The 26,014-nt window shown below is 39.8% G+C and overlaps 1 protein-coding gene across 5 annotated transcripts in view; it reads right to left on the bottom strand.

Annotated features, from left to right (window-relative positions):
• The window catches only part of SLC10A7 (solute carrier family 10 member 7), a 152,518-nt gene that overhangs the window by 28,682 nt on the left and 97,822 nt on the right, over positions 1 to 26,014 (bottom strand). For 3 of the 5 annotated variants that reach the window (XM_075090440.1, XM_075090438.1, XM_075090439.1), the window contains 2 exons: positions 25,025 to 25,060; positions 11,802 to 11,885 (listed from right to left, as the gene is read on the bottom strand). In XM_075090440.1, the coding sequence (XP_074946541.1) occupies positions 11,802 to 11,885; positions 25,025 to 25,060 (120 nt within the window). Of the gene's footprint in view, positions 1 to 11,801; positions 11,886 to 25,024; positions 25,061 to 26,014 lie in introns of those variants that run through there. The other 2 variants (XR_012660231.1, XM_075090437.1) reach the window with 2 other exon arrangements.

Genomic DNA, 26,014 nt, shown 5'->3' with positions numbered 1-26,014 from the left:
TCTGGGGCCTTTGGGTCCTATGGTAGTGCTCACACGAAGCACGATGAACTGCAAAGGGTTTGTGCGGGTGTAAATGCCAACCTGAAAGAGCAGAGAATTCTTGACGGCTGACCCAGAGGTTGCACATGAAAGAACAGTGCATGGTGAATACTTCCCTGTGAATCCTTCCCTTAAACTGTGGTTTAGTAGAGAGAAGAGAGGAGCAAAAGCAAAACTTTGTAGTAAGTGATATTTTATAAATAACCTGCATAATGAAAAGTGCTGATAAACTCACAGAAAAGTCAAGACAATAAGAGAACATAAATCTGTCCATCAAGTAACTATGTCCTGATGACTAAGTCCCGGCAGCCTTCAAACGTTTTCTGGAAAGGCATCAACTCAAATTTGCTTCAAAACAGTTTCAGGCTCAAACTTTTCTCTTCCCCAGGATTTAATTTTTAACAACAAAGGAATGTAATTACACATGAATTAACAGTAGCGTCCCCATTTCAATTCAGTTCTTCTAGCAGAATGGTTACATCCACAGTATTTTTCCCCCAGACTGCTCCGTATCCTGTCATAACCTCCTTGTCTCAACACCAGCCTCCCTAAGCAAATGGGCTAACTGCTCATGTGCTTAATTCACTTAACATCCCCTGTACAAAGAAACACAATCTGCTATTCCAGGAAAGCAGGTAAATAATGCTCATCTGTTATAAGATCATCCATGAAAATAGCAGAAGACATATTATAGAAAAACAATTCACTTATCTAATTGTACATTCATAACAGTCATACTGTATACCCAGAGAAATTTGTCAGTAAAATATAGCTAGATAGTTTCCACTTGCCTGCTCAAGTGCTGGATATACAAGATTTAAAAAATGCAATAAACAATGTAATTCATTAGTGTTCATTATTGTCGTGGTGACTGGGTCACCAAACAAGTACCACACAGCTACTCATTCACCCTCCCCACCTCCCCGGTGGGATGGGGGAGAGAATTGGGAAAAAAAAATCCAAACCAAAAAAAACCCCATGGGTTGAGATAAAGGCAGTTTCATAGGATAGCAAAGGGCGGCGTGGGGGAGAAGAATATACAAAGCAAGTGATGCACAATGCAATTGCTCACCACCTGCTGATCAAAGCCCAGCCAGTCCCCGAGCAGCGATTGCTGCCCCCAGGCCAACTCCTGCAAGTTTATCTACTGAGCATGACGTCATACGGTATGGAATATCCCTTGGGTCAGTTGGGGTCAGCTGTCCCAGCCGTGTCCCCTCCCAGCTTCTTTGCACCCGGCAGAGCATGGGGAGCTGAAAAAAGTCCTTGACTTAGTTTAAGCACTACTTAGCAACAGCTAAAGCATCAGTGTGTTATCAACATTATTCTCATACTAAATCCAAAACACAGCACTGTTCCAGCTACTAGAAAGAACATTAATTCTATTCCAGCCAAAACCAGGACAGTATCCTTATTCTACATCACCTACATCATGCCCAGGCCCTACCCTTTCCAATACATTCCAATTAATTGCCACCACTTTTTCTATCTTTTGATATATACACACAGATATCATTCCCTTAATCTATGGGCCATCCCTCTAAAATGTCTGTTGAGTTCATTTAGTCCATGACTTTGGGCTCCATCTGTCATGGCAGTCCTTCAGGGCAGGAGAGATGGTGTGTGGTGTTGGATTGTCATGTGATAAAGTCAGTTCTGGTTCCGTCATGGCTCCACTTTGCTCCGTTTCATCAAAATTCATTCTTCATTAATTTGGGTGATTCTTACTGTAATACCATTGATATGGCATATAGCGACCATAGCAGTGACGACACACAGTATTATATAGTAATCAACAGCATACAATTCAGTTCATTGGCTATTTTCACCCAAAATCAAACCCCCTTCAGGTACACATTGGACTTCCCCATCCTTCCAAACTATCCACCAAGTGCACCCAGGTCCTTAAGCAAAAGCAGTCCCATGGGTGGGTTTCCCTTTGCCCGAGGCAGGAAGAACCCAGACTGTCTTCCCCAGCATACTTTTTATGAGCACTACAGGGACTTTATCCCCTTCCTCAGCACATAAAAGTTTTGACTGGGCAGATCCCCTAGTTGACCTACCAGGCGGCTTTTGCTAAATGTGTATCCCAATGTTTAAATGTCCCACCCCCGATTGCTCTCAGTGTAGTCGTTAACAGTCCATTCTATCGTTTGATTTTCCCAGAGGCTGGTGCATGACAGGGGATGTGATACATCCACTCAATGCCGTGCTCTTTGGCCCAGATGTCTATGAGGTTGTTTCAGAAATGAGCCCAGTTGTCTGACTCAGTTCTCTCTGGGGGGCCATATCACCATAAGGCTTGCTTTTCCAGGCCCAGGATAGCGTTCCAGGCAGCGGTGTGGGGCACGGGATATGTTTCCAGCCATCCAGTGGTTGTTTCCACCATTGTAAGTACGTGGTGTTTGCCTTGGTGGGTTTGTGGGAGTGTGGTACAATCAATCTGCCAGGCCATCCCTTATTTATACCTCAGCCATTGTCCTCCATATCAGGGAGGCTTTAACCCGCTTGGCTTGCTTGCTTGCAGCACATGTTTCACATTCTTGGATAACCTGTGCAATAGTGTCCATGGTCAAGTCCACCCCTTGATCATGAGCCCTTCTATATGTTGCATCTCTTCCTTGATTGCCTGAGGTCTCATGGGCCCACCAAGCTAGAAATAATTCATCCTTATGTTGCCAGTCCAGATCAATCCTCAGCCACTTCAATCTTGGCAGCCTGATCCACCTGCTGGTTGTTTTGATGTTCTTCAGTGGCCCGACTCTTGGGGCGTGAGCATCCATATGATGTACTTTCATGACCAGGTTCTCTACCTGGGCAGCAATATCTTGCCCCAATGGGACAGCCCAGATGGGTTTGCCTCTGCGCTGCCAGTTGCTCTGCTTCCATTGCTGCAACCACCCCCACAGGGCGTTTGCCACCATCCATGCACCAGTATAGAGATAAAGCACCGGCGATTTTACTTGTTCAGCAATACCTAAAGCCAGCTGGTTGGCTTTCACCTCTGCAAGCTGACTTGATTCACCTTTTCCTTTAGTAGTTTCTGTGACTTGTCATATTGGATTCCGTACAGAAGCCTTCCACTTCTGATGCTTTCCCACAAGACAACAGGACCCATCAGTTAACAGGGCATATTCTGGCAGTTTATTATATAATGGGGCTTCTTCAGCATGCTTCCCCTCCTCCAGTGATATTCCGAAGTCTTTGCCTTCTGGCCAGCCCATGATCACTTCCAAGATTCCTGGGCGACTGGGGTTTCCTATTCAAGCCCACTGGGTGATCAGTGCCACCCATTTACTCCACGTAGCATCAGTTGCATGTGTAGAGGGGACCCTCCCTTTGAACATCCAGCCCAGCACCATCAGTCGGGGTGCGAGGAGGAGCTGTGCTTCAGTACCAACTACCTCTGCAGCAGCTTGAACCCCTTCCCATGCTGCCAGTATCTCTTTTTCAGCTGGAGCATAGCAGGCCTCAGATCCTCTCTATCCCCAGTTCCAAAACCCTAGGGGCTGGCCTCGAGTCTCCCCTGGTGCTTTCTGTCAGAGGCTCCAGGTAGGACCCTTCTCCCCAGCTGTGCTGTAGAGCATATTTTTTACATCTTGCCATGCCCGGACTGGCCCAAGGGCTACTGCATGAACTATCTCCTGTTTAGTTTGTTCAAAGGCTTGTCATTGCTCAGGGCCCCATTGGAAATCATTCTTCTTCCGGGTCACTTGATAGAGAGGGCTTATGATCAGGCTGTAATTTGGAACACGCATTCTCCAGAAACCTACAATGCCTGAAAAAGCTTGTGTTTCCTTTTTGCGAGTTGGTGGGGACATGGCTGTTATTTTGTTGATCACCTTCATTGGGATCTGACAATGTCAATCTTGCCATTTTACTCCTGAAAACTGGATCTCCTGTGCGGGCCCCTTGACCTTATTTTGTTTCATGGCAAAACTGGCCTTCAGCAGGATTTGGACAATTTTCTTCCCTTTCTCAAAAACTTCTGCTGTGTTGCCCCATCATCAATGTATTGTAGGTGTTCAGGAGCTCCACCTTGCTCCAGTACAGTATGGATCAGTCCATGGCAAATGGTAGGACTGTGTTTCCACCCCTGGGGCAGTCTATTCCAGGTGTACTGGACACCCCTCCAAGTGAAAGCAAACTGTGGCCTGCATTCTGCTGCCAGAGGGATTGAGAAAAATGCATTAGCAATATCAGCTGTGGTATATCGCTTAGCTGCCTTTGACTCCAGATCACATTGAAGTTCTAGCATGTCCAGCACAGCAGCACTCAGTGGTGGCGTGACCTCATTCAGTCCATGACAGTCTAGGACTAGAGGGGGAATTCTTCCTCTTTCTCCTCTGGTTCTTGTGATGGCCCTGCTTTAAAGTAGTCTGCCTCCTTGCTGGCAGGGCAGTATGCTTCTTCCTCCAGCTCCCTCACAGACGTTTCTTCATCCCTTACTGAACGAGCTGACTTTCACTTCCAAGATTTCTTCTTGTGTATGGAGGTAACTGATACTGGCACATACTGGTTCTCTGGTTCAGCTGCAGTGACTGTCGCCAGGGTTGAAGTAGATGCAGTATTCCTAAGTAGTTGTTTAACCCTAAAGCAAGACCTGACACAAATTCAGGAGACATAGCAATAGAAATAAGCTGGTTTGAACATCCCAAGGATATTTAAAATTCTCAAGAGCTACTGTAATTAGCCTAGGGGAGAAGGGGAAGATGGAGGAAGTTGTGTACCCCACAGGTTGGCTCTCCGAGGAGAAAAAGTAAAAAGTGTAATTATTAATTTCCAACAGATGGCTCCCGAAGTACAGAGGTGATGGCAATGCTGAGTACAAATACCAGACTGATCTCACGGACAAGAATTTCATCATACCATAAGCCAGTGTTACACAAAGTGTACACAAAGTACAGCAAAGCGATAACCTTAATCCACCTCCCAGAGATGACAGCACATAAATACTAGTAAACAGTATATATGGCAAGCGAGGTGTTACACAAGACAACTCTGAGAACAAATACAGCTTTGAGAGCAAATAAATCAACACTGTGACCAGTGACTACTAAACTAATATAATGAACGCTTATAACAAATTTGTTTTAACATGCTTTGGTCAGATCTGTCATTCACTCAACCCTTTGCGCCCCACATTTGGTGCCAAAAAGGACTGTTGTGGTTTAACCCCAGTCGGCAACTGAGTGCCACACACCCGCTCGCTAACCCCTCTGCCCCCGGCTCCGGCTGGGGAGTACCATACCAGGGGAGTACTATACCAAAACACAGCACTATACCAGCTACTAGGAAGAAAATTAACTCTATCCCAGCCAAAGCCAGGACAATTATTAATTGAACTAAACAGGACAAGGACCTCCCCCCCACCATGTATAAGGAATGGAATAATTTCTGACATTTGTAATACAGTACACCTTTTAAAAATTACCTAGATCTTCAACATAATTTCTTTTAAACCGATGAAATTAAAAAAAAAAAACAACCAACCAAACAGGGGAAGTGGTTATGAAGGCACTTTTTCTGTTTCCATTATACACACAAGAGTATCTCTTGGTATTTACATCATTATGCGAAGTAGATTTTTCCTTATGCTATCAACTCTTTTGGACTGATTTAATCATTAACAGAATTTACAATGTTTTACTGCACTTCTGCTCCTCTTGTTTATTATGTATTGGTATGTACTTCTAAATACCTGGGAAAAACACCTGGGCCTTTACCATTTCAACAAAGAAACACAAGTCACTTTTCCTTGTGTTGAAACTCACAAGGAAACAAGCTGAAACTATGCTGGATTATCACTATACCTAAATGCAGCAGTTACCTTACTTTGTTTTTTAAGGAAAGATTCCTAACTCATTCTTAACTAATATTATTACTACTTATAGCAACAGACCTTTGCAATGAACTCTGCAATGCAAAATTTTCTTTCAAAAGCTTTGAGTCAGGCTGGATATTTGATACAGTTCAGTAACTTCTCAGTATCTTTTCTTATATAGTGGTGGCAAACCGAGAAAGACGACTGCATGGAATAGTGGGAAGTACTTCAGTGAAGCTTGGAAGATGTGAAAGGGGGAAAAATTGGGAAAAAAGAATCAGATACTGCAATGGGAGAGAGATTATGCAGGTTGGAGAAATTACATAAATAAGATGGACCATTCTTCACAGATTTCTATAGCGTAGCCACCCTCCACATATCTAAGGTCTGCATCGCAGTTCAAATGTACAGACCCTTTTACAAAGCAGAGCTCATATCACTTCAGCCAGACCCTGTCCTGGTAATTTTATAGGGACCGTATCTGTGTGAAGGCACACATTCTCACCTGTTCCTATATACTGCTATGAAGTCCCAGACTTTGTACTTGTTTACCCACCTTTCGATACCTTCTAGGACATCAACAAATGTCAAATATATCCTTATTTTACAGAGCGTGCAATCTAGTATTTCTTTTCTGAAGATGGGATGGGAAAAAAAAAAGAAAATCTTTTTTACAAGCATCTTGTTTACTTTCTTCAGCTTACTGAAGTCCCCTAAAAGCTATCTTACTCCATTATGTCAGTCAGTTTACTCCCAAGAGATAGCTCCTGACACATACATGCCTTCAAAGCAAGTTTTATAAAACCCACACGAGGCCATTTTCAAAATTAACTTCTGCATTTTGGGGTAATTTATAACCGTTGCTTTAAAACCTTACAAACAGGTGCAACACGGCAAAAGTGTAAAGGGATCCTGTAGCTGTGGTACACATTTTCTTCATATTTTGTATTTCTGTGGATACTAGGTTCTGTTCCCTTCCTCACCAGAAGGGAGCAAACTGTGGTCTGAAGGCTGTTTATCTGCCATCTCAGTTTTCTGCAACAAGCATCCAGAACAGCCCCGTCTCCCAGGGTACCACTCCTCCTGCCTGCACCTCCCCTGGACTTTAAAGCAAAAGCAGGGCTACTTCCACATGGATTTAAGCTACAAGAATGAAAGGATTTGACACTGTTCCCTTTTGTAACAGCTTCTTCAATTGTTGTTTCCTCCACCCACCCACTATAAACAAACAGTAGATTTAAGTGAATAGTACCTTTTACTCCCTAGCAACTGCCACCTACCTTTCCCTTCCAATTTCTTATCCTTTACAAGTAAATACATTGCTAAGCTTTTTAGTTTCAATTTCACTGACAACTTGTATTGCAACATAGCACCCTTTTAGAGTTATGTTTATAAGCACACCTCCCAAATGCTGACAGGGTTCCTCTGGAACATTTTGGGCAATGATGCATAAGGTGCTTAAAATCCTTAGTTGTAGGACATCAAGATTTTTTTGTGTGACCAGATTCAGTGAGGCCTTCTGTACAACTGGCTTCATTTCATAGATTTGGGAAGAAGAAATACCTAGAATCATAACATTAATTTTAGCTTTAGTTAAGGTCTGTTTAATGTGAAGTGCCCACTTTACGCTGGCAGACAAATTACCAATGGGGCAACTAGAGAATGCATGAATGATAATGTACAGACAAGCTTTTTATTATTTATTCATAGAAAACAGCGGGTTTTGGTGTGCTGCTTTGAAAAATGTTCAAACTAGTAGAATATAATGAAAGCACAGTGAAAATTCTATTTCATTAACATTTAATCATAAATCGCTCTTTAATATAAAACATAAAATAAAAGTCTGTCATAAGCACTTCGGTGTAGAGAATGGAGAAAGTCTGCAAAAAGGGGAAAGGAAATATTGCAGTGGTTTTCACAGTTCCTGTTATCTGTCACTTCAGAAGGAAAAAATAAGCAAAGAAAAAGCAGTCTTCAGCCAAATCTCACAACTGGTCATGAAGAAACTGCTTAGACATTTCTCGAAACCTTACATTTTGCTGCCTAAAAGTATTACCAACATCTATAGACAAGGAAACAATTATTTTAGCAAAATCACAACAGCTCAGGAGCAGCAATCTTCATCAGAACTCTGCTACCCAGGAAAAAATAATCAGAATCGAGCTGCCAGAGCAAATTCAGAAATCTTTTCCATGAAATACCTATTACGATGTTTATCGTATAACAAGTATTCTCAAATTCCCCTTAGAGGTATACAAGAGTGGTGCACAAATAACAAGCTCTTACGCACTACAGATATTCAAGGCTTATAGAATATTAGATCTTTATAAAATACTATAGATTATGTCTCTTTTCAAGACCTCCTGTCAGAGAGGTCTTATTTGTTACTCTATAAATACAAATGCAATATTATGCTATCAATACTGATTTGAGCAACATCACACTGCCGATTAGCAAAACACATCGGTAGGCACAGAAGATGCAGGCCACGATGTTTTTTTTTAAGTTTAGACAACCTGCACATCTCTGACAAAGAACAGAGCGAGCCTCCTTATTGAAGGCCACCTATCAGTAACTGCTATCTGTAACTCAGTGCCTTTCTGATAACATAAAATCTTCCTCCTCCTTTAACAGTTCTTTCTTTACCTAACAAATGGCAGCCACCACCTGAGCAGATCCTGTACCTGCAGCCCCTTACACATTTCATTGTCAGCGGCTAGCAAAGCGTGTTGTTTGATTCCTGTCAACAGCAGTCTTGACATACTGAAAAATTGCTCGAGAAACAGTAGAAAATAAGCATCAATTACACCATTGCGATTTCTTTCTCCCAGCCATCATTAAAAATTCTGACAAGTCAGCCAAGCAACCCAAACTCTTGATACATTTTGCCATAAAGCAAACAAAAAACCCCAAACAAAACAAATCTAAAAGCACCTTCTCATCTGCTTTGCTTGTATCCCAGGGGCTGCTCAAACAGCCAGCTCTGCAGCCTGCTCAGGAAATGAGCGTTTAGGCAACACAGGTTTTCCCAGAGGCAAGATTTTTTTAAAGGAAAATACAGCCCATGGAGAATGCTTCCTTTAAGCAGCCTTCTCTGTTTTACACTGATGTGGATCAAGCGTAAAGCCTCTGTTGATCACAGCTGAGTTAGGAAGGCTGAAGAGAAGCAATCCTCCAAGCAGGCAGGTTCCAAGCTCATTTTTTCCCCTGATCAAGCTCTTTGCCACCAGGTAACCTTACCAAGCGTGCTTCTATTGACTCTCTGCTGAAGAGTATGACTGTGCATGGTAGGGAATTGACACTGTGGACATGAAATGATAAATTAGAAGTAATTGCTGAAACGGCCATTCATTCATGAACTGTCGGCCATTACCTCTTAACGCACCTGGAATCCCAGAGTGAGCAACGCGTGATTCACAAAGCAGTATGATGTTGCTGTGCTGTGTGTTGTGCAAGAGTTCAGTAATGAGTGAGTAGTGGTCTATGAACAAAATGCAAAACTTCCCATTTAGTTGGGAACGGATCCCTGTCACCTCTGGATGAAGGGCAAGCAGACCTATCACTGTATCTCTTGGTGTCAGTCCTTTTCTTGCTTATTGTTTTTCCCTGATTACTGCACATTATTTTTTGATATCCCCCTTCAAAAATGGCTTCTATTCCTACTTGGGCAGGTTGGCTTACCTTTGTACAGTTCTACCTAATCAACACAATCAATGTAAACTTGGCATTTTTGATCTGTGGCTGTCCTTGCATTTCCTCTCTTCCATATCCTCTGAACAGATATAATCAAATGCAATAACTTTAGAAACGAAGTCTTTATGCTTAGAGGAATGTGAGCTATTTATCCTGATCATTCATTTCTAGAAACTGCTTCAAAAACTTCTAAAGGAGAATCATCCTATTTCTTGTTGAAGTGTATTCATAAAGACCAAACTCTTACATTTGTGACTGAGTTACACAACCTTTAAGATTCTCTATTTTTTTTTCTTTCAGTCTTTATCAGAACTCCAAAATTGCATCTGTTCTCAGTTAAGTCTCATCACAATTCTGATTTTGAACTTCTGATCATTCAGAGAACTTATTTCATGCACTTACTGTTCAATTCATGTTACTTAGCCTTACTATTTAGTGCAGAAAAAAACCCAACCCAACTCCACCAGTTAGCTCACGGAGCAAGTTCTTGTAACATCTTTCCAAAGTAACACGTCATCATACATATAGATGAAAGTCCTCCTGAAATTTTGCGATCACTTTGTCTAGCAATCTACCATCAACTTCAGACTTGTTACATTGCAGTACAAATTGCTGATATTCCATCACTATAGGTTAATTTATTGTTGGATCTGCTGCCATGCTATCTGTTTCCTAGAAATTCCCAACTAAGGCTTCCAACTAATAGCTCCAAGTTTTTGGACCTTTCAGGACCAGAGGATTCAAGTACTTCTTCTTGTCCACATTTGGTGGAGACTTTAACTATGGCAAGATAAGAATGGGACACAAGGGTAGGTCCATCAGCAACCCTTTGTGGTCTGGAATACTAAGGAGATTCTTAGTCATTTAACTCAAAGCACGTGAGCAACTCAATATGCTTCAGGGACACAGAGGTTATGTCCATTTTTCACATTGTGCAGGTACTGATGCTGGTGGCTACTGTCATGCTTATCATGCTCATCATCTTATTAGACTTTAATGGGGGTTTTGACTATCGAAGAAAAACTTCACTAGGACTTCAGTAAGTTACGGTACATGCCAATTTTGAAATGTGCAATTATAGTTTGATACAAGACTGATTGACTGTTCTACATGGCACAGCCAATGACAGATATTCTTAACCTTGTCCAGGCTGCTCCTTTGTAGACTCCACTTCCATTTGCCTACCTTTTAACCACCTTTCCATTTCAAAGTCTGCTTTAGGCTGACAAAATTCAGAAAGTTCCAGCTGAACCCAGAGTTAAACTAGATGCTAGAAGCAGCAACTGTACCCCTTGGGAATGAACAGCAAATCCCACTGATATTGCCTTCATGCATTCTGAATGCCCCAGAACAACGAATACGTACAAGTACGTAAGAATTAGTCTTCAGGTGTTTTGGTTTTGGTGTCCAAGAATAGTGGACACTTCTGACAACTTTTGGTATTAATATAGCAATTTCCCACCGTGACATGGGAGAAAAAAGTAATTAATATTTGTGGCAAAACTAGACACTACAAAGACAAGTGTCACAGAAAATCTTATATTGCAACAATAGTTGCACTTTACATTCAGTGAAAGATTTCAATCACATGCCATGAAAAATAAGGCCTTGTGTTTCAATAGGAACAATGAGTATAAAATGAAATATAGAGCAGCTGCTTATTCCATGAATATCCTCCATCCAGTGTAACAAATGATAAAGGAGTCATACAGAAAGAATAGTTTGCAGTTGTGCAATTAAAACCCTTATTGTCAAGCATATACAAAATGGCTCGAGCAACCTTAATTTTATCATTTCTTAACTTCTGAATGCTTAGCCCTTTTTTTTTTTTTTTCAGGTAGAGAATTTTTTATTCCTGTAATTAGTAGTAGATATTACACAGGGAAAACTTCCTTCAGCATCCAGGCAAAGGGCATGTGACAAAAGGACTACACAGTATTCTCAAAGCTCATTTGTATGGGGCTGGAATTTCTCACAGTCTGGGCTGCCATTTTTCCCACTTTATGTTCACAAACTCCCTTCTCGATATGCAGTAGCGTATGTTTGTGGTAGTGAGGGACAGATGCTCAATCTCAACAAAGATCAATGTGGCTCTAGGGAGCACTGTAGCATCTTTTCTCTGATATTAGACTTCACTATCCTGAGGCTGTTCCTATGTGGCAGCTTACCAGGTTGCCAGTCTGTCTTTAAGATAGCTCTCTTTATCTTATTTTTAAAAATAAGAATGTATATTTAAAAGACATACCTGTCCAATAATAAGGGGGACTACAACAGTCATAAAGAGCTGCGAGAATATAGATGTAAAAGGCACAGAGGAGGAAGATCCAAGCTACAAAATAAAAATATACCATTAACATTGCACTTTTTCTTAATATCTGCAACTTTCATACATAGATATCACACATTAATATACATTTTCTTTTACACATATAAACGTGTTTAATTGTTAAGCCACAATAAAGCATTTAGTATTCCACAATGACAAAACTAAAACAATCTCTGGTTGATTATTTTATAACCTAAGGTAGTAGTTCCACCAAAATTCATTTAATTGAAACCCTGCTACACATATATGCAAAGTAAATCATATAAGCATTTGTAGGATGATAGTCTAAAAAGACAGGGAGTGAATCTTCCTAACTAAGCAGTTACCTCAACTAACCTTACCATTTATATAAATACCAAGCAACAAAAATTAGCGTAGTTATTTCAATAAATAAATAATAATTATTAATAATGACAGTAATATAACGAAGACATTCACATGTTTTATTTTAATGATGTTAAAGAAGAGGTCTATTGAAAGCATATAACTATTCTTTCATTAAGACGACTAGACAGTGACAGGCTTAGTCTTCATATAGGTGATCTTTTAATTACAATTGTAAATGCTAAAAGTATTTTTTTAAAAGATACAGGTAGAAATGGTGAACCAAACAGAGCCAGTGGGATTTTTGCAACCTACTTCAGAATGCTTAGGAAAATAGTCACTATTTTTTACATTCCGATTGGACTTGTTTTATGCTAGGTCATTGAAAAGTTTCACTTAACATAATTTAACATCTCTTTAACAGCAATAGAATATGCATTAAGAAATATACAGTATGAAGACTAAAATAGCATTGTCAGACCTTCCACAGACAACTGTTTACTCCATGATGAGGGTAAATGACCTAACTGAGGATTTCACAGATCCATGTTATTTTATATCTTGCACTTCACTTTAAAGATCCTCAAAATGATGACAGAATTCAGAATCTCTTCAGCTCCATCTAAACGATGCTGATTTCCTAAAACATTCTCGCATATGTCATACTCACAAATTACACTCAGACTGGATTATACTTTTTGACACTTATCTTCCTTTCAAAGCTACCTGCAGGCATGATAGACAAGGTGATCATACAATCTAGTCCTTTCCTGTAACTCTGCCTAGAAAAATCAACATATGGCCATAAAAGTGGGTTTGGCATAAAAGCAGATTCTTCAGAAATTCAAAGAACAGAAAAATGAGAAATTTCACATACTGAAGTATTTTACTTTATTCAGAAATGTACGACTGCAACCTTTACCTAAAGAAAATAATCTGATGAGAAAAGACCAATTATACCTCTTTTGGTGGTTTACATGTATATGCAGTACTTTTTGTAAATGCCGTTTATATATGCACTGCTTGGGAAAACAGCATACACACCAGTGGGGCTGTCTGTATGCAAGTTGAGCTTTTGGTGCACACAGATGGATTCAGAACTGGGAAACTGCACGAAATGGAATTAACCTCTGACGCTTGGAAATCACAGGACTTTGAGTGTTGCTTGGCCAGCTTAGAATTCAAGAGAGTGGGACCAGACCAAATCTACTCTTTTTTCAGACGTACTCCACTGCCTGCCTTCATATGTCACTTTCTGAATATGCTCTAGGTAGAGAGCCTTGGGCATAACATATGGGATATGGCCATTTACCATGCATTACCTTAACTGGCAACATCAGGTAAGACTCATTTTGGCCATTTGATAAATTACAGCATCTCATCCTCATCCCCATTACCTCCAAGTTTAACAACGTGGGCACAGAACACTGTTGGAGGGGACCTGAAGATGATGCCATCACTAAGACTTTTGGTCTGCAAGTAGGGTGCAAGTGACAGCACCAAGGTTAAGAAGCCTACATTTACCATGGAGGCAAGAGGGAGAAGTAAGGGCTTGCAGGGGAAGATTCAGATCACCCATGAGTACCTGAGGTCAGGCAGTGCAGCTACTCCACTCCCAAGGGACAAAGGGGGCTCTGCATGACTCCTTGCAGAAAGTGGAGCAGAAAACTCCATCATACCACTCGTGATCTCCTTGTTGTTTTAATTCTTGTAAGGAGCTTCTGAAATTTTAAATGGTTCATGGTTTTTCCAACTGGATTTGGACTTACTTTTTGCTATGTGCCGAGGAGCTAAAAGCATTACTTACTGTGTATTCAAGGAAGTTTTTTCAAGTGAAAGTGAAGATTTTTAAACTTTAAAATCTGCCTGGGTCACAGAGGAGTGAATCTAACCAAGCAGTCTGCATGCCAGGACCCTCTGCATAGCTTCACAAAACTATGACACTTTGGCAGTGGCTCTTGTGCATTTTTATAAAACCATTGATTGGACTTCTCTCACTATAAAGTTTTATGCTCAGTGGATGCATAATCAGTTTCTAAGTCAGGAATGAAAAACTATTCAACAATATAACACCGCCAAAAAAGGCAGCCATTCAAAGTCTTGCCAACTTTTTAAAATATTACTTCAAATGTAGTGTCTTCAAGCTGTTGTGGATTCTTAAGCACTTGGTATATATAAGGATATGGCGGGTTTGGATGTGGTGTTCTGGGGTTTTTTTTTGTTTCGTTTAGGTTTTTTACATAATTAGAAACTGAATTACAGGTACTGTGTTAGGATGCTAAACCAATTTACCTAGGAAAAGTGAAATTATTTTATTCAAATAAATTATCATTTCTATCAGGATATCAGAGTATGGTTCTTCACCTTGTCAACTTCACCCCACCCATTCAGGCTCATCTCACTGTCATCTGGACCACCAAATGGCAGACATTTCAGGTAACTATCTCACCCTGACTACCTTTTAAACAACACAGAAATCCACATAACAGTCCAAAATGTCAAAGTTAAATACATGATTCATTAACTCTCCTTTTGCTCAAAGGAAGTGAGTTCTCCAACTACATGTGGTTTGTAGGGAAAAAAACATCTCCTTTTTGTAGAAAAAGTCAAGTTGTTCTGCTTCTAATATGACTCCTCCATGATTCTGTGACCACACTATTTTTGATCCTTTTTCAGTTGCATAGTTGAGAATCTTGTTGTTCTGCTAGTCTCTAGCACCTTCATTTCTTCCTACAGAAGAGCATGGAGCTAGCTTTTTTCTTGGGTCCTTAAGAGGTCCTAACACTCTGCTACACCACACCTAGGCACAGAGGTTCAAAGCACTGTGTTTGCTAAGCTCTGCCCCGCTTTCATGCTATAGTATGCTATGGTATTAGACTTCCCTGTTCCACCTATGGTGCTGACATTAGTTTTTCAACCAGACTTCTGAACTTTGTTTCTCTTCTGTATATTACGACAATAGCTTCAGTGGAATGTTTTTTATTAGAATCTATCTGTTAGACAACATCTGTTATCTCTTAAGTATTATCTTGATCTTAAATCTATTCCCAAAGAAAGACATAGAAGATAAGATAAAGGTGGAAGAAAAGAGAAGGCAGGAACTTCTCAATCACATAGAAGAGAAAGACTTTTAAACCCAGGCTTGGACATACAGTGTCTAACCATGAGGAATCACAAAGGCTAAAGGACTCACAGCTAATGGATGCAGAATTTGACCAGGACTGCCTCAACACTTTTAGTATGCAAACTCATCAGGCTCACAGACATAAGTATCCTATGGACCCTCAGACATTGCCTGGGTTCCAAACTTTCTTTGAACTTGGATATGTTCACCACACACATTTTGAGAAAGAGAAATGAGAACTGAGGAACAGAGGAAACAAAAAGCTTGATATAATGTTAATCAAACCTTCCTACGCATTTACAAATGCAAATCTTCTGTCTGAATGAATAATATGATTTTGCTCAGGTTTTAGTTGAATCAAGCTAAGTTCTGTGCTCCATTTGCTGTCATGAAACAATTTTTAAAAAAAAACAACTTAGATGGTCTGCACTGCAACAAAATTAGCCTTATGCTAAAGTGTCTGATTATCTTTGGCTGTCTTCCTTATTATAATAATCTCCATGCCTAAAAATGAACCTTTCTTCATAGGTAAACAAACAGAAGAACAACTGTAAGAACTGGTATAAAACAATCATAGAATCAAACTGCTGATTTATAGCTGTGAAAATAAGCTGATTGGAATCTCTTATGGAAGACAAAATGCACTGTTTAATGAAAAAGCTATCACAAATTTTCATGCCTTCTTATTGTCTATGCTTATTTTAGAACATTTTTGAAATGGAAGTTTGATATTGTAAAGCGATCGTTATGTGCTATTCTGGATAGCAGCATGTCAGTTAAAGGTTTATTAATAAGCCAGCCTTGCTTGCTCACTATTCAATAAAAAGACCCTGGAAATTCTTTCTAAAGTGGAAGGCACTTTTCACTTAAATAATCTGAGGGATTTCAGGAGGACAGGTCAGATGAGCAGGAACTTGCACCTTCTGCAAGTGTTTGCTGGATATGGCTGTAATGAAAGAGAATTCCAGGCAAGCCTTTCCAAACAATTCTGCCACCATGCAGTACTTCAAACCTGACCTGCAGTATTCTTGCTAATTTAGTCCTAGAACTTTCTTCTCAAGAGACCGCCTATTTTAAAAAACTCCTGACAAATTATTTAGTGGGTTTCTTTATGAGTTTGTGGTAGAAACGTTGGCTTATCCTTAATTGATAGGCTACATTTAACTGTCTGTGGTAAAAACAAAAAGCAAAAACCAATGAAACAAGAAACCTCCCTTGCATAAAAAGATTACAATTCTACTTTGTGGCCTACACTGCCTCCACAAGCCAGATGCTCCATTCTTATCTTTCTGGCTGACCAGGGAGGTATCACTGCAGATGTTCCCACATCTACAACTGCCACTGACTCAGAAGAAACGCAACTCCTACCAGTCACACCAAATTATAATCCAGTGCCACATGTGCTGCACATATTGAGTCCACTTTGGAGGCAGCTGTCCTTCGGGGCCTTACTCTTCCAGTGTTCTCCTGCAATTAACATGTTTCCTCAGGTTGTGTCTTCATGCTCTTCATACACCATCAGCCAGCTTCAGCCTCGCCGTTTGTTGAGCAAGGCTGAGGAAGCGAGGCAGGGGTGAAAACAGGGCAGAACTGAGGGGGAGGGTCACTGGCTGCTCTCTCATGTGAGATATTTAATTTAAGCTTTTCTTTTCCATCTTCACATCAGGCTATTCTGATAACCACCTCTTTAAATTTTGTGTTCAATGCTGTATCGTCACTGCTTCTGGTAACTCTCATTCAGTCAGGATTCAGCTGCCTTAGAGGCCTGTCTGGACCACCTCATGTGCTAATCCCTTCACGTCCTGTTGTGCATGACAGCCCTGTCACAGAAAGGACATGGAAGGTGATGTACTTTTGGAAAAGATGTGGATGGGATCCAGGTTCAGTAATAAAGGACAACAAACAAGAGTGACCAGCTAAACTAAGCCCTCCCTTGCTTTGGACTCTTTCCAGAGCCCTTATCCTGACCCAGTCATTGCAGGAGGTTATGTTACAGCAGAAAAGTATGCGCATCACCCTCAGTCACCCAGGTACTTGACAAACAGAAATGCTTTGCAGCAAATACACTGCAATAGGCAGTAACTGTAATGATGCCAAGGCTCTGGGAAGTAGGAAGCGTCTGTGCTACTCCACAGGAATGGTGCTGATGGGTGCCTATGAGTCCCATGGTGCCCAGCTCTAGATTTCAGGTAGGAGGTCAAGAGATGAAACGGCCATTCTTACATAACATTTCACAGCAGCCTAAACAGAGCTGGCAGGTCACTGGGATGTTCTTTCTACTCCGTTGCTTTAAAGGCATTCACATGCAGAGTGTTTAGGTATCTTGGAAAGGCAGAAAAGCTGTGCAAAGATGCCAGCACCCAGCGACTGGCCAAGAGTCACTGGTACTGAAATTGTCCACCTCTAATGGGTGCTAACAGCAGAAGGGGGAAGGGGAGGCATATCACTGAGAATGGAGCTTCTATAAATGTACTTACATTTTAAAATAAAGCTTTTAATTCTGCCTATCAAAAACTGCAAGTGGTCTCTTGCCTCAGAGAGAGGGACTAAAGGTATGACAGAGATCACATTCAATCCTTTGGCAGTCATGTATTTTAACAAATAGATCTTTCATTGTTATTCTTAAAAATTAAAGGCAGACATAAGTCTCCAGCTCTGCCAAAGAAAAGATGTTCTGGTCTTATGGTACATTTTGCAAATTCTTGCGTACTCTATATGCTTCTGTGGCAATGGGAATTGATTTGGCACAAACATAAAAACCCTAGCTGTCTTACATATAGCCTCCAGTTTTGTTTAAAAAAAAATAAAAATCAAAGTTTCATAATCAGAAGTGTGGAAAAAGAAAAGCTGACAATCTGTCAACTTAAATTTTTATTTTTCTGGCTTAGGCAAGGAGACTGTATATTTTGGGGTTCCCTTGTTAAAGTGATCACAGATGCCTAATCCCATTCCGGGTTCCCCTATGACACGTTAAATACCAAGCCAATCCAAACATACCTGTCGATTTTGAAGACTTTTACCGAGCTGTAAAAATAACCATAGGTATTCTTAATCTGAAATATACCAGAGCTACTCTTCCACTTTACCATGATACAATGATCTTAAGGGCTAGTGTAAAGAAATGAGATCAAGCATACGACCCCAAGGCACCTAAATGGGAGTTAGATGATTAATACCCTTGGAGAGCTGAGACTTAAGCACTACAACCAAAAATTCTGCTGCAAACAAGGGGGTGACTAACTGGAAAGAAACAGATTAGTAAATACAGGATAATTAAGAACCATGAATATTATGTATCCATGAAAAAGGCAGCTGTAATGTACCAGAAGAAATTAATCAATCAATGTAGGGGATACTTGTGACATTGCACAAGGCTTGGATAAGCCATTGTGAAGAACACTGCTCAACTGTGCACGATTCTTATTACCTGGGCTGAAGAAGGAATTAAAACTGGAACAGGTGCACAAAACACTTCAGAATAAGGTTTTCCTTTTTTAATGTTTTAATGATTAGAAATGCATGGCTTATTTAGCCTAGATGACTGAAGACTGGGAAAGAGGATAAGATTGTACACTATGTCTGAGCCAGGGTGATAAATTTCAGAAAGAAGTGCTATTCAGGTGCATGATAACATCTTTAACAAAGACAAATAGGTAAAACACCTATCACAAATACTTACTGGGAATTAGGTTTCTGCTCATCAGAGACAAGTTTCTAGTATTGCAAGGGTGGAAGGAAAGCAAAAGATCCTTACTTTTAAGTGGATCATGTTCAGTTCTAAGGTGAATTGCACAGGATGGAAAAGAGTTGGACTGGGTGAGTCAGGGAGGGATCCTCCTGGTATCCTGGTTCTATGATCCTGTTAAGCTGTGTGGTTAGCTTCTGCTGTGTAGAAGCAAGATGTGTACTTAAAAGACTCCCCTAGCATTGTATAGATGAAAATTTTAAGAGCAAAACCAAGTAGAAAAAGTCCTCCACTGAAACGACTTCTACCTAGACAAATTTACAACATCTTGTGCGTGTGAGTGCGGGCCCCGTTATTCTGTTATTTGTATGCAATTTATATAACAAAGCCATAAAAGGTGAATTTGAAAAAGCAATAAAATGATTACACAAATATTTCACTGCAGTCATTAAGACGTTCTGGTTAATGGTAAAGGGCTTGTTATCAGATCAGAGAATTTTGTCTTCCCAATGATTAAACAGAAAGTGAACATTGAGGTAAATAACCAGGTAGAAATAATGATGCCCCTTAAATCTTCCACATGTAGCACTACACTGCTTCCCCTCCTTCCCGCCGCCCCTTCCCCCCCCCGTAATCAGCTTTTTGTCACATACTAGTGAGATCCATTAGCTGCAACTTCCTTATCAACTTCCAAGGCTTTTCAGCTGCTAAAATATTTGCATATTTAACGATTCATTGGACTGGTATCAACTCTCATTTACCAAGTAATTGAGAGGAAAAACAAGACAGTGTGTAGAAATCCTGTTTAAAAGAAATATGTAATGACAGCTCCTTTTAATAAAAAGATTTACCTGAAATACATGGGATTGAAGAAGACTTGGCAAAAATTTGAGAAGTATCAACAACTTTTAAAACAACGTTTTAAGGATTGTGAATACAAGGGAAAGCTTTTAACTTCAGTATTTCAATCACCTTCTAGTTTCATTCATGTCCTTATTCACCCATCATTTTATTTGTTTTCTCTGTGATACTTGCACAGAATTTCCTTCACTTGCCTACTCCTGAATTCCTTCAGCAGTGCTCTTTTCTAGTACTTACAGCATAACCACTACAATACCACCATAAAAATACCTACTATAAAATTCAGTAAATTTAGAGGGTACCAGAAAAGAAAACATCACTGAATAAATCAAGAAAAGGAGCAGGCTGATAAAGCCTTGGAAAGATTCCATTTTGACACAAATGTCATGGTAATCTTCTTTGGTAAAACAGCAAACATGGGAGCAATGCATGACAGTTACATGGAGATTTTTGCCAAGTGTAGTTTTAAAAATACACATGAATTTTGCATTTGCTCTTTAACATTCCACGTTAACTGGTTTGTAGGCATGCTTCTGAAGAATGTGAAGTACATAAAAATGTAAAGCACTTACTTATCACTAACGTTTTCTTTGATGGCTTTCAATAAAAATACAGATTCACACACCTTGACTTTTGTTACTTTGATGCTAACTGGGTGTGCTTCCAACAACTGGAAAGACCATATCCATCAGGCTTTGAGTCTCAACAGTAAGGGCAATACAGAGAAGGTGGCAGAGTTGGGATATTGTGCCATGAAAAAACGCAGCATCACATTTGACTCCAATAGGTGTGCAGACAACTGAATTATTGTATTTTGATACCAAATACAATCAACAAAATCATAAGCTTGTATGGCTTGATAAAATTGCCAGTCCACACACTCAACTGACATGAAGGACAGAGAGGCAACTCTATCCCAATACAGCTGGAAGGGAACAGAGCTACGTTCACATGAGAAAGCTCACTCTGCATCATCCTCTTCCACGTAGTGCAAAAAACCCAAAACCCTAAAAAACCTACGCTCACTCTGCTTCTAGGGCAAATCCAAGAGACATGACCTTGGGGATGCATCAGGCTGGCCCCCATCCTGTGCAATACAAAGGCATATTAAATCCCTCAATGAAAATAAACCTGCATTCAAACATATTCCTGTTTTTCATGACTAAAGTTACAATCTAAGGACAGAAGTGAGATGACACATCCACAACTGTTGCAGAATGCACTGCTCCTGAAGTTCTGTCTTTCAGATGAGACATCATAAAAAAGTGCTGACATGTCAAGGTTATTAAAGAGATCACAGCACTACTAGCTTCACCATATGATACCACCTTTTGTTTAACTGTCTTTTAGTAATGTAAATGTGCCCAAATGCAGCATACTTAAGAATTCAAATCATATACTGGTATTACAAATCATAAAGTGTCATTACAGTTACCAAAGGAAGTAACTAAACAGAACATAAGAGAACAAGTCATATGATAAGTGAAGATGGACAGTCATACCCAAGTGACTAACTTCCTCAGGCATTACTTAACCTATTCATAGTCATTATTTACTGATAGCAATATAGTTATTTCCAAAAGCAAAATTTAGTCTACACTTCAATTTCTAGTTGGTGGGGATTTTTCCCCCAAATGCCTCTGAGAAAACAAAACTGATTTCTCCACTTTAAAAAAATTTCATGATCTATCTGCTACCTCTGGCTCCAGCTAGGTACACACCTGATGAGGAAGACAGACAGCATCCTTCTCCGAATGCTTTGACACACAGCCTCCTAATCACCGTTAATGAAACATTCCAGAATGTTGCAAAGAAATGTCAACAGCATAACACCCTGTTAACTTGAAACTGATGTATCTTACAGCACTTGATTTCAACACTCCTGCTCACCACATATATGAATTCTAATCAATTATATATAGTTTATGGGACATTGCCCATTTATAACATCTTTGCTGGGAAAATAATATATTAATTGTTAATAATAGGGGTTAACATGAGGATGAAGATGTTGCAGATTAATGCATCTGAAAACCAGATTCAATAGCTTCTTATTAGGTAAAATGTTAATCAGCCATGGTGAAGGCAGCTATTCTTTAAAACCTGGCTAGGTATCCTCACATGGATAGAGTCCAGTAATTATGTGCACAGTATTTCAGGTTTCATTAAATCAATCAGAACCTCTTAGAACACTTTTTTTGAGTAAGCTTTATTTCTACTATGAAACTTTTGGTGTACGCTTTTCAGAAACGTAACTGACAATCTTATATTCAACACCATTCATTTAAGAGTATAAATCATTTGCATTAAACGCATTATTTATTATAAGCCTCAACATGTGTTTATCAATGTTGTTTAGACAATTTATATTTACATAACTAGGCAATTATGAACAGGAAAGGCAGTTCAGAACATTATATTCTCTGGTGCACATAGGGCAAAATTTAAACCATTACTGCTACTGCAGGTTAAACTATATAACAAAAACAAGCTAATGGACAACAATGTATTTTATTTCTGGCAGCACTAGGTGTATTTTATGCACCGTATACAGGGAGATTAACAAATAGGGTCACTAATACAATACAGCATTCAGACTATTGTAGTATGACTCTTTCGAACAGTTAATGCTCATTAGTACCAAAATTCAGGAATTAAAATTCACTTAAGGCATTGACTTCAAAGGTCCTGAATGATATTCAGAAGCCCAGCTCTGCTACTGTTGAGGTAAATAAGAATTTTGTCTTGGTACTTGAAAATTCCACTCTTTATTAACTAAGCACTAAGGCTAAGTTGCATGACTAAACTAATGAAAAATCTAGAAAAGATAACTGGGAAATTACTAGTCACTGTTTTTCACTCCACAGTGACTACACAGTACTGCATGAAATTACGAAGCAGCAGGTTGTAAACAAGTGAACAGAAGCATGTGAACTGTGTCCCTGAATCCACTACATGTTGAGCAGCCCAAATGTATCAAGGAAACTCAAAGGAAAATTAAAGAGGTTCACAAGAAAAAAAGATTTCAGCAGTCTAAACCACAGACTGCCAGGGTGCAGGAACAGTGCATCAGGGCATGCACATTTAGTTTGCTATCCTAAATACCTGCCACTGGATAAGCTTCAGAGAAGGTGGACCTCATCTTGGCACATCAAGATGAGCTGCTGGGCTGGCCAGAGTGGCTGCTCTTCATGTGTCAAGTCCTCAGCAAAGATCTCAAGGAGTTTTAAATATTTATATACCTCAAGAGAAGTTCTCAGTTTTGGGCATTGTGATTAAAAAAAAAAAAAAAAAAGACAGTTTTTGTAACTCTCCCAATCTCCAGACTAGTTTGTTTATCGCTCTGATGAAAAATAACTCACATGTGTATTTTCCTGAAGAAGAACAGCTCTGAGTCATGTTATAAACTGCAGAAAAATTAATGTGCATTTTACACACTTCTCATACAAGTGTCTCCAGGGCTTGTAGGAAGAACAGAGGCATACACTTTGCCTTCCTGTTCTTGCCTGTACAAAGTTTTAGCACCTCTTTTGAGAGGTAACAGTGAAAACTGCAATTTATGGGACAGACTATCTTGTTATCTGTCCATAAAGTCACCAAAGGAAAGGCCTTTGCCTTGCCTGAAAAGTTATGCAGATCACTCCTTAACATTTCAGTTTCTACAGAAAACAGCCCTTTTGGCTATGTAGAGCACCAAAACTCAGTGAGGTATAGCAGGGTGAAAGTTGCCAGTGAGCAAAAGTAAAAAGAGCCGAAGTTTCAGTCACTTAGAAACAAAGGTAAAGATCCCTGGATGAATGCCTGTGGAAGAAACACGTTCCACACATGAGGGAAGATGACAGGAAAACAGTGAAGCAGACCATCTGGAACCAACGTATTCACTGCAAGAATAACAAAACAGCCATTTTTTCTTAGAGCAGTTTTCTTTTTCAACCTACAGTAAGTCTGTGGTGCCAGGTATATCAAGAAAGCTTTGCTGGTGTGTATTAATATATATGATACGGTCAAAGGAGTTCTTGTGTAAGCCTAGCTACATCGGATGAATTGCAATTTGTTACAGTAAAATAAAAATACTATAAAATAAAAAATCTTCCCACACAGCTTTTCTGAAGTAGTAGTTGATAATGTTACAGTTACTCTCACAGTACTATTTATCCCAGTTTAGTATATGCTGCTATATTTGTATACAGTACATAAGCTGCTTAACCATCCCTACTGTAAACAGCATGGCACTTGCATGCCACTTCCAAATTGTTTCAGACCAACTTCACACTTACCCCCTTTCCGGGATGCTGGCTTGCATACAATGCAGTTAGTAAGATAAACATAAAAGACTACGTATACCTCTCCTGAAATCCTTGAAGTGCTTCAGCCTATTTCCCTGCTTTTCACAAAGCCACAGTCCTCAGTAACTTGCACCATACTGTACCATACATGCCAGCAAATCCTCCACAAGCATAAAGACTTCCTAACCAACAAGGGACTTACTACAGCAGCATTACCCATCTGTTAAAGCCTCTTCATTGTACTCTGACTAATATCCATACTTCTATAAAACAGGAAGATAAAACTTGGTCTTCTCCCCTTTCTTCTATGACGAGCTGTAAGGCCCTGACTGAAGACTAACGATTGAAAACGAAATCTTGAACTAACAGGAATGAAGCAGCATCACATTTAGTGGTACACAGGGGCTCCAGTAATTTGTCTTGCTGCTGCTGCTGCTGCCTCACTAACCTCTACCACAAAAACACCCATGGGCTTAGCTGCCTAGGAGTGAGGTTCCGTTTATCGGAACAGTGCTTTCCCAACTGGCCTGTCATCTATTTTGGATCATTACAGTCTTGTCCAGCTCCTCATGTGAAAGCTCTCCAAGAGATCTCCTGAGCGATCATCTTACCTGGCAATTTTACCCAGCCTGACTAATAGCATATGATTTTGTGATTCTGCAAGGACAACAGGTTTTGGCCCTCTTAAAATGAAGTGGTGTTTGCATTCACTGCGACACACTTTGATGGCAGCTTGTTTCAAGTACTGACCAGAAAAATCTTCCTTGTTATTTAAGTGTTGTTCAATCACCCAAATTTACGTCTTAAATATACTGTCTAATAGATGCAAGATTACCCAGTAAAGAGATGTCAAGATACTTACAAAAAGCAGAAGCAGAAGTGGAGTTATAACAATGCCCTGGAAGAAATAAAAAAAAGTCTGTTAGTTAGGGAAGCAGAATACTCTTTACTTCTACCTTAGTGCATGGAAATACACAAACAACATTCAACATCACAGAAATTAAGTGACAGGAAGTTCAACTTTGCTCTTCACTGTGTACATTCTTTAACATCTGTACATTGATCATTTTATAAACTATACTCGGCACAAAGTATCTTTTTTTACCTCTAGCTTTCTCCATTTTGCTCCTAAGCCCCTCTATTCTAAAAGATCTGATATATAGAATAGATCAATTATTTTTTAAAAAAAACATATTAAAGCTCTCCCCTCAGTGTGCTGTATCTTAACTCCACTAAGCTGCTCCTGCTTAGGGGGGAGAGCTGTGATCAAGTCCCATGCTACCCAGTCCCAGGTCGTCTTCTGAGCAAAAGCCGCATCAACCGTGATGAATTAGGTGTCATGACTGTGTAATGTAAACTGATATTCCCCAAGGAAATGAGCTGAGATCTCAAAACTCATTTCACTTGATCAGACTTTGTGTCTCACTGGTAGAAGGCAAGTCTTTCATCTAATTCAATCACACACGACCACCTCAGCTTTCCACATCCCCTAGGAAGACACAAGCAAAAAGATTTGTTGTCTTCACTGACAAGGAACAAGTTTAAAGCTGATGATTGGACAAAATAGAGGATTTTAAGTTTCATGAGAGCAAATCTTAAAATGAGTTGTTTGGGTTGGGAGTTAACATGACATGCATCAGTTTCATAGCTGCAAATAGTAATTCCCTATCATCCTTCCATCTGACTTCAATATTTTATTATTGCTCAATAAAATGATTCTATCATTTAATGCATGCTAATTCACAAAGCTTGCTCAGAACTTCTCTAAGCCAAGACTCTTCTTCATCCAAATATGTCTCAACAATTACTAGTCTTTCAGCTATTCACAAACTTTATTGTTTAAAGGACAAAA

Source organism: Phalacrocorax aristotelis, chromosome 4 (genome assembly GCF_949628215.1).
Source record: "Phalacrocorax aristotelis chromosome 4, bGulAri2.1, whole genome shotgun sequence".
Taxonomy (NCBI): Eukaryota; Metazoa; Chordata; class Aves; order Suliformes; family Phalacrocoracidae; genus Phalacrocorax; species Phalacrocorax aristotelis.
This window is presented reverse-complemented; position numbering and strand designations above follow the sequence as displayed.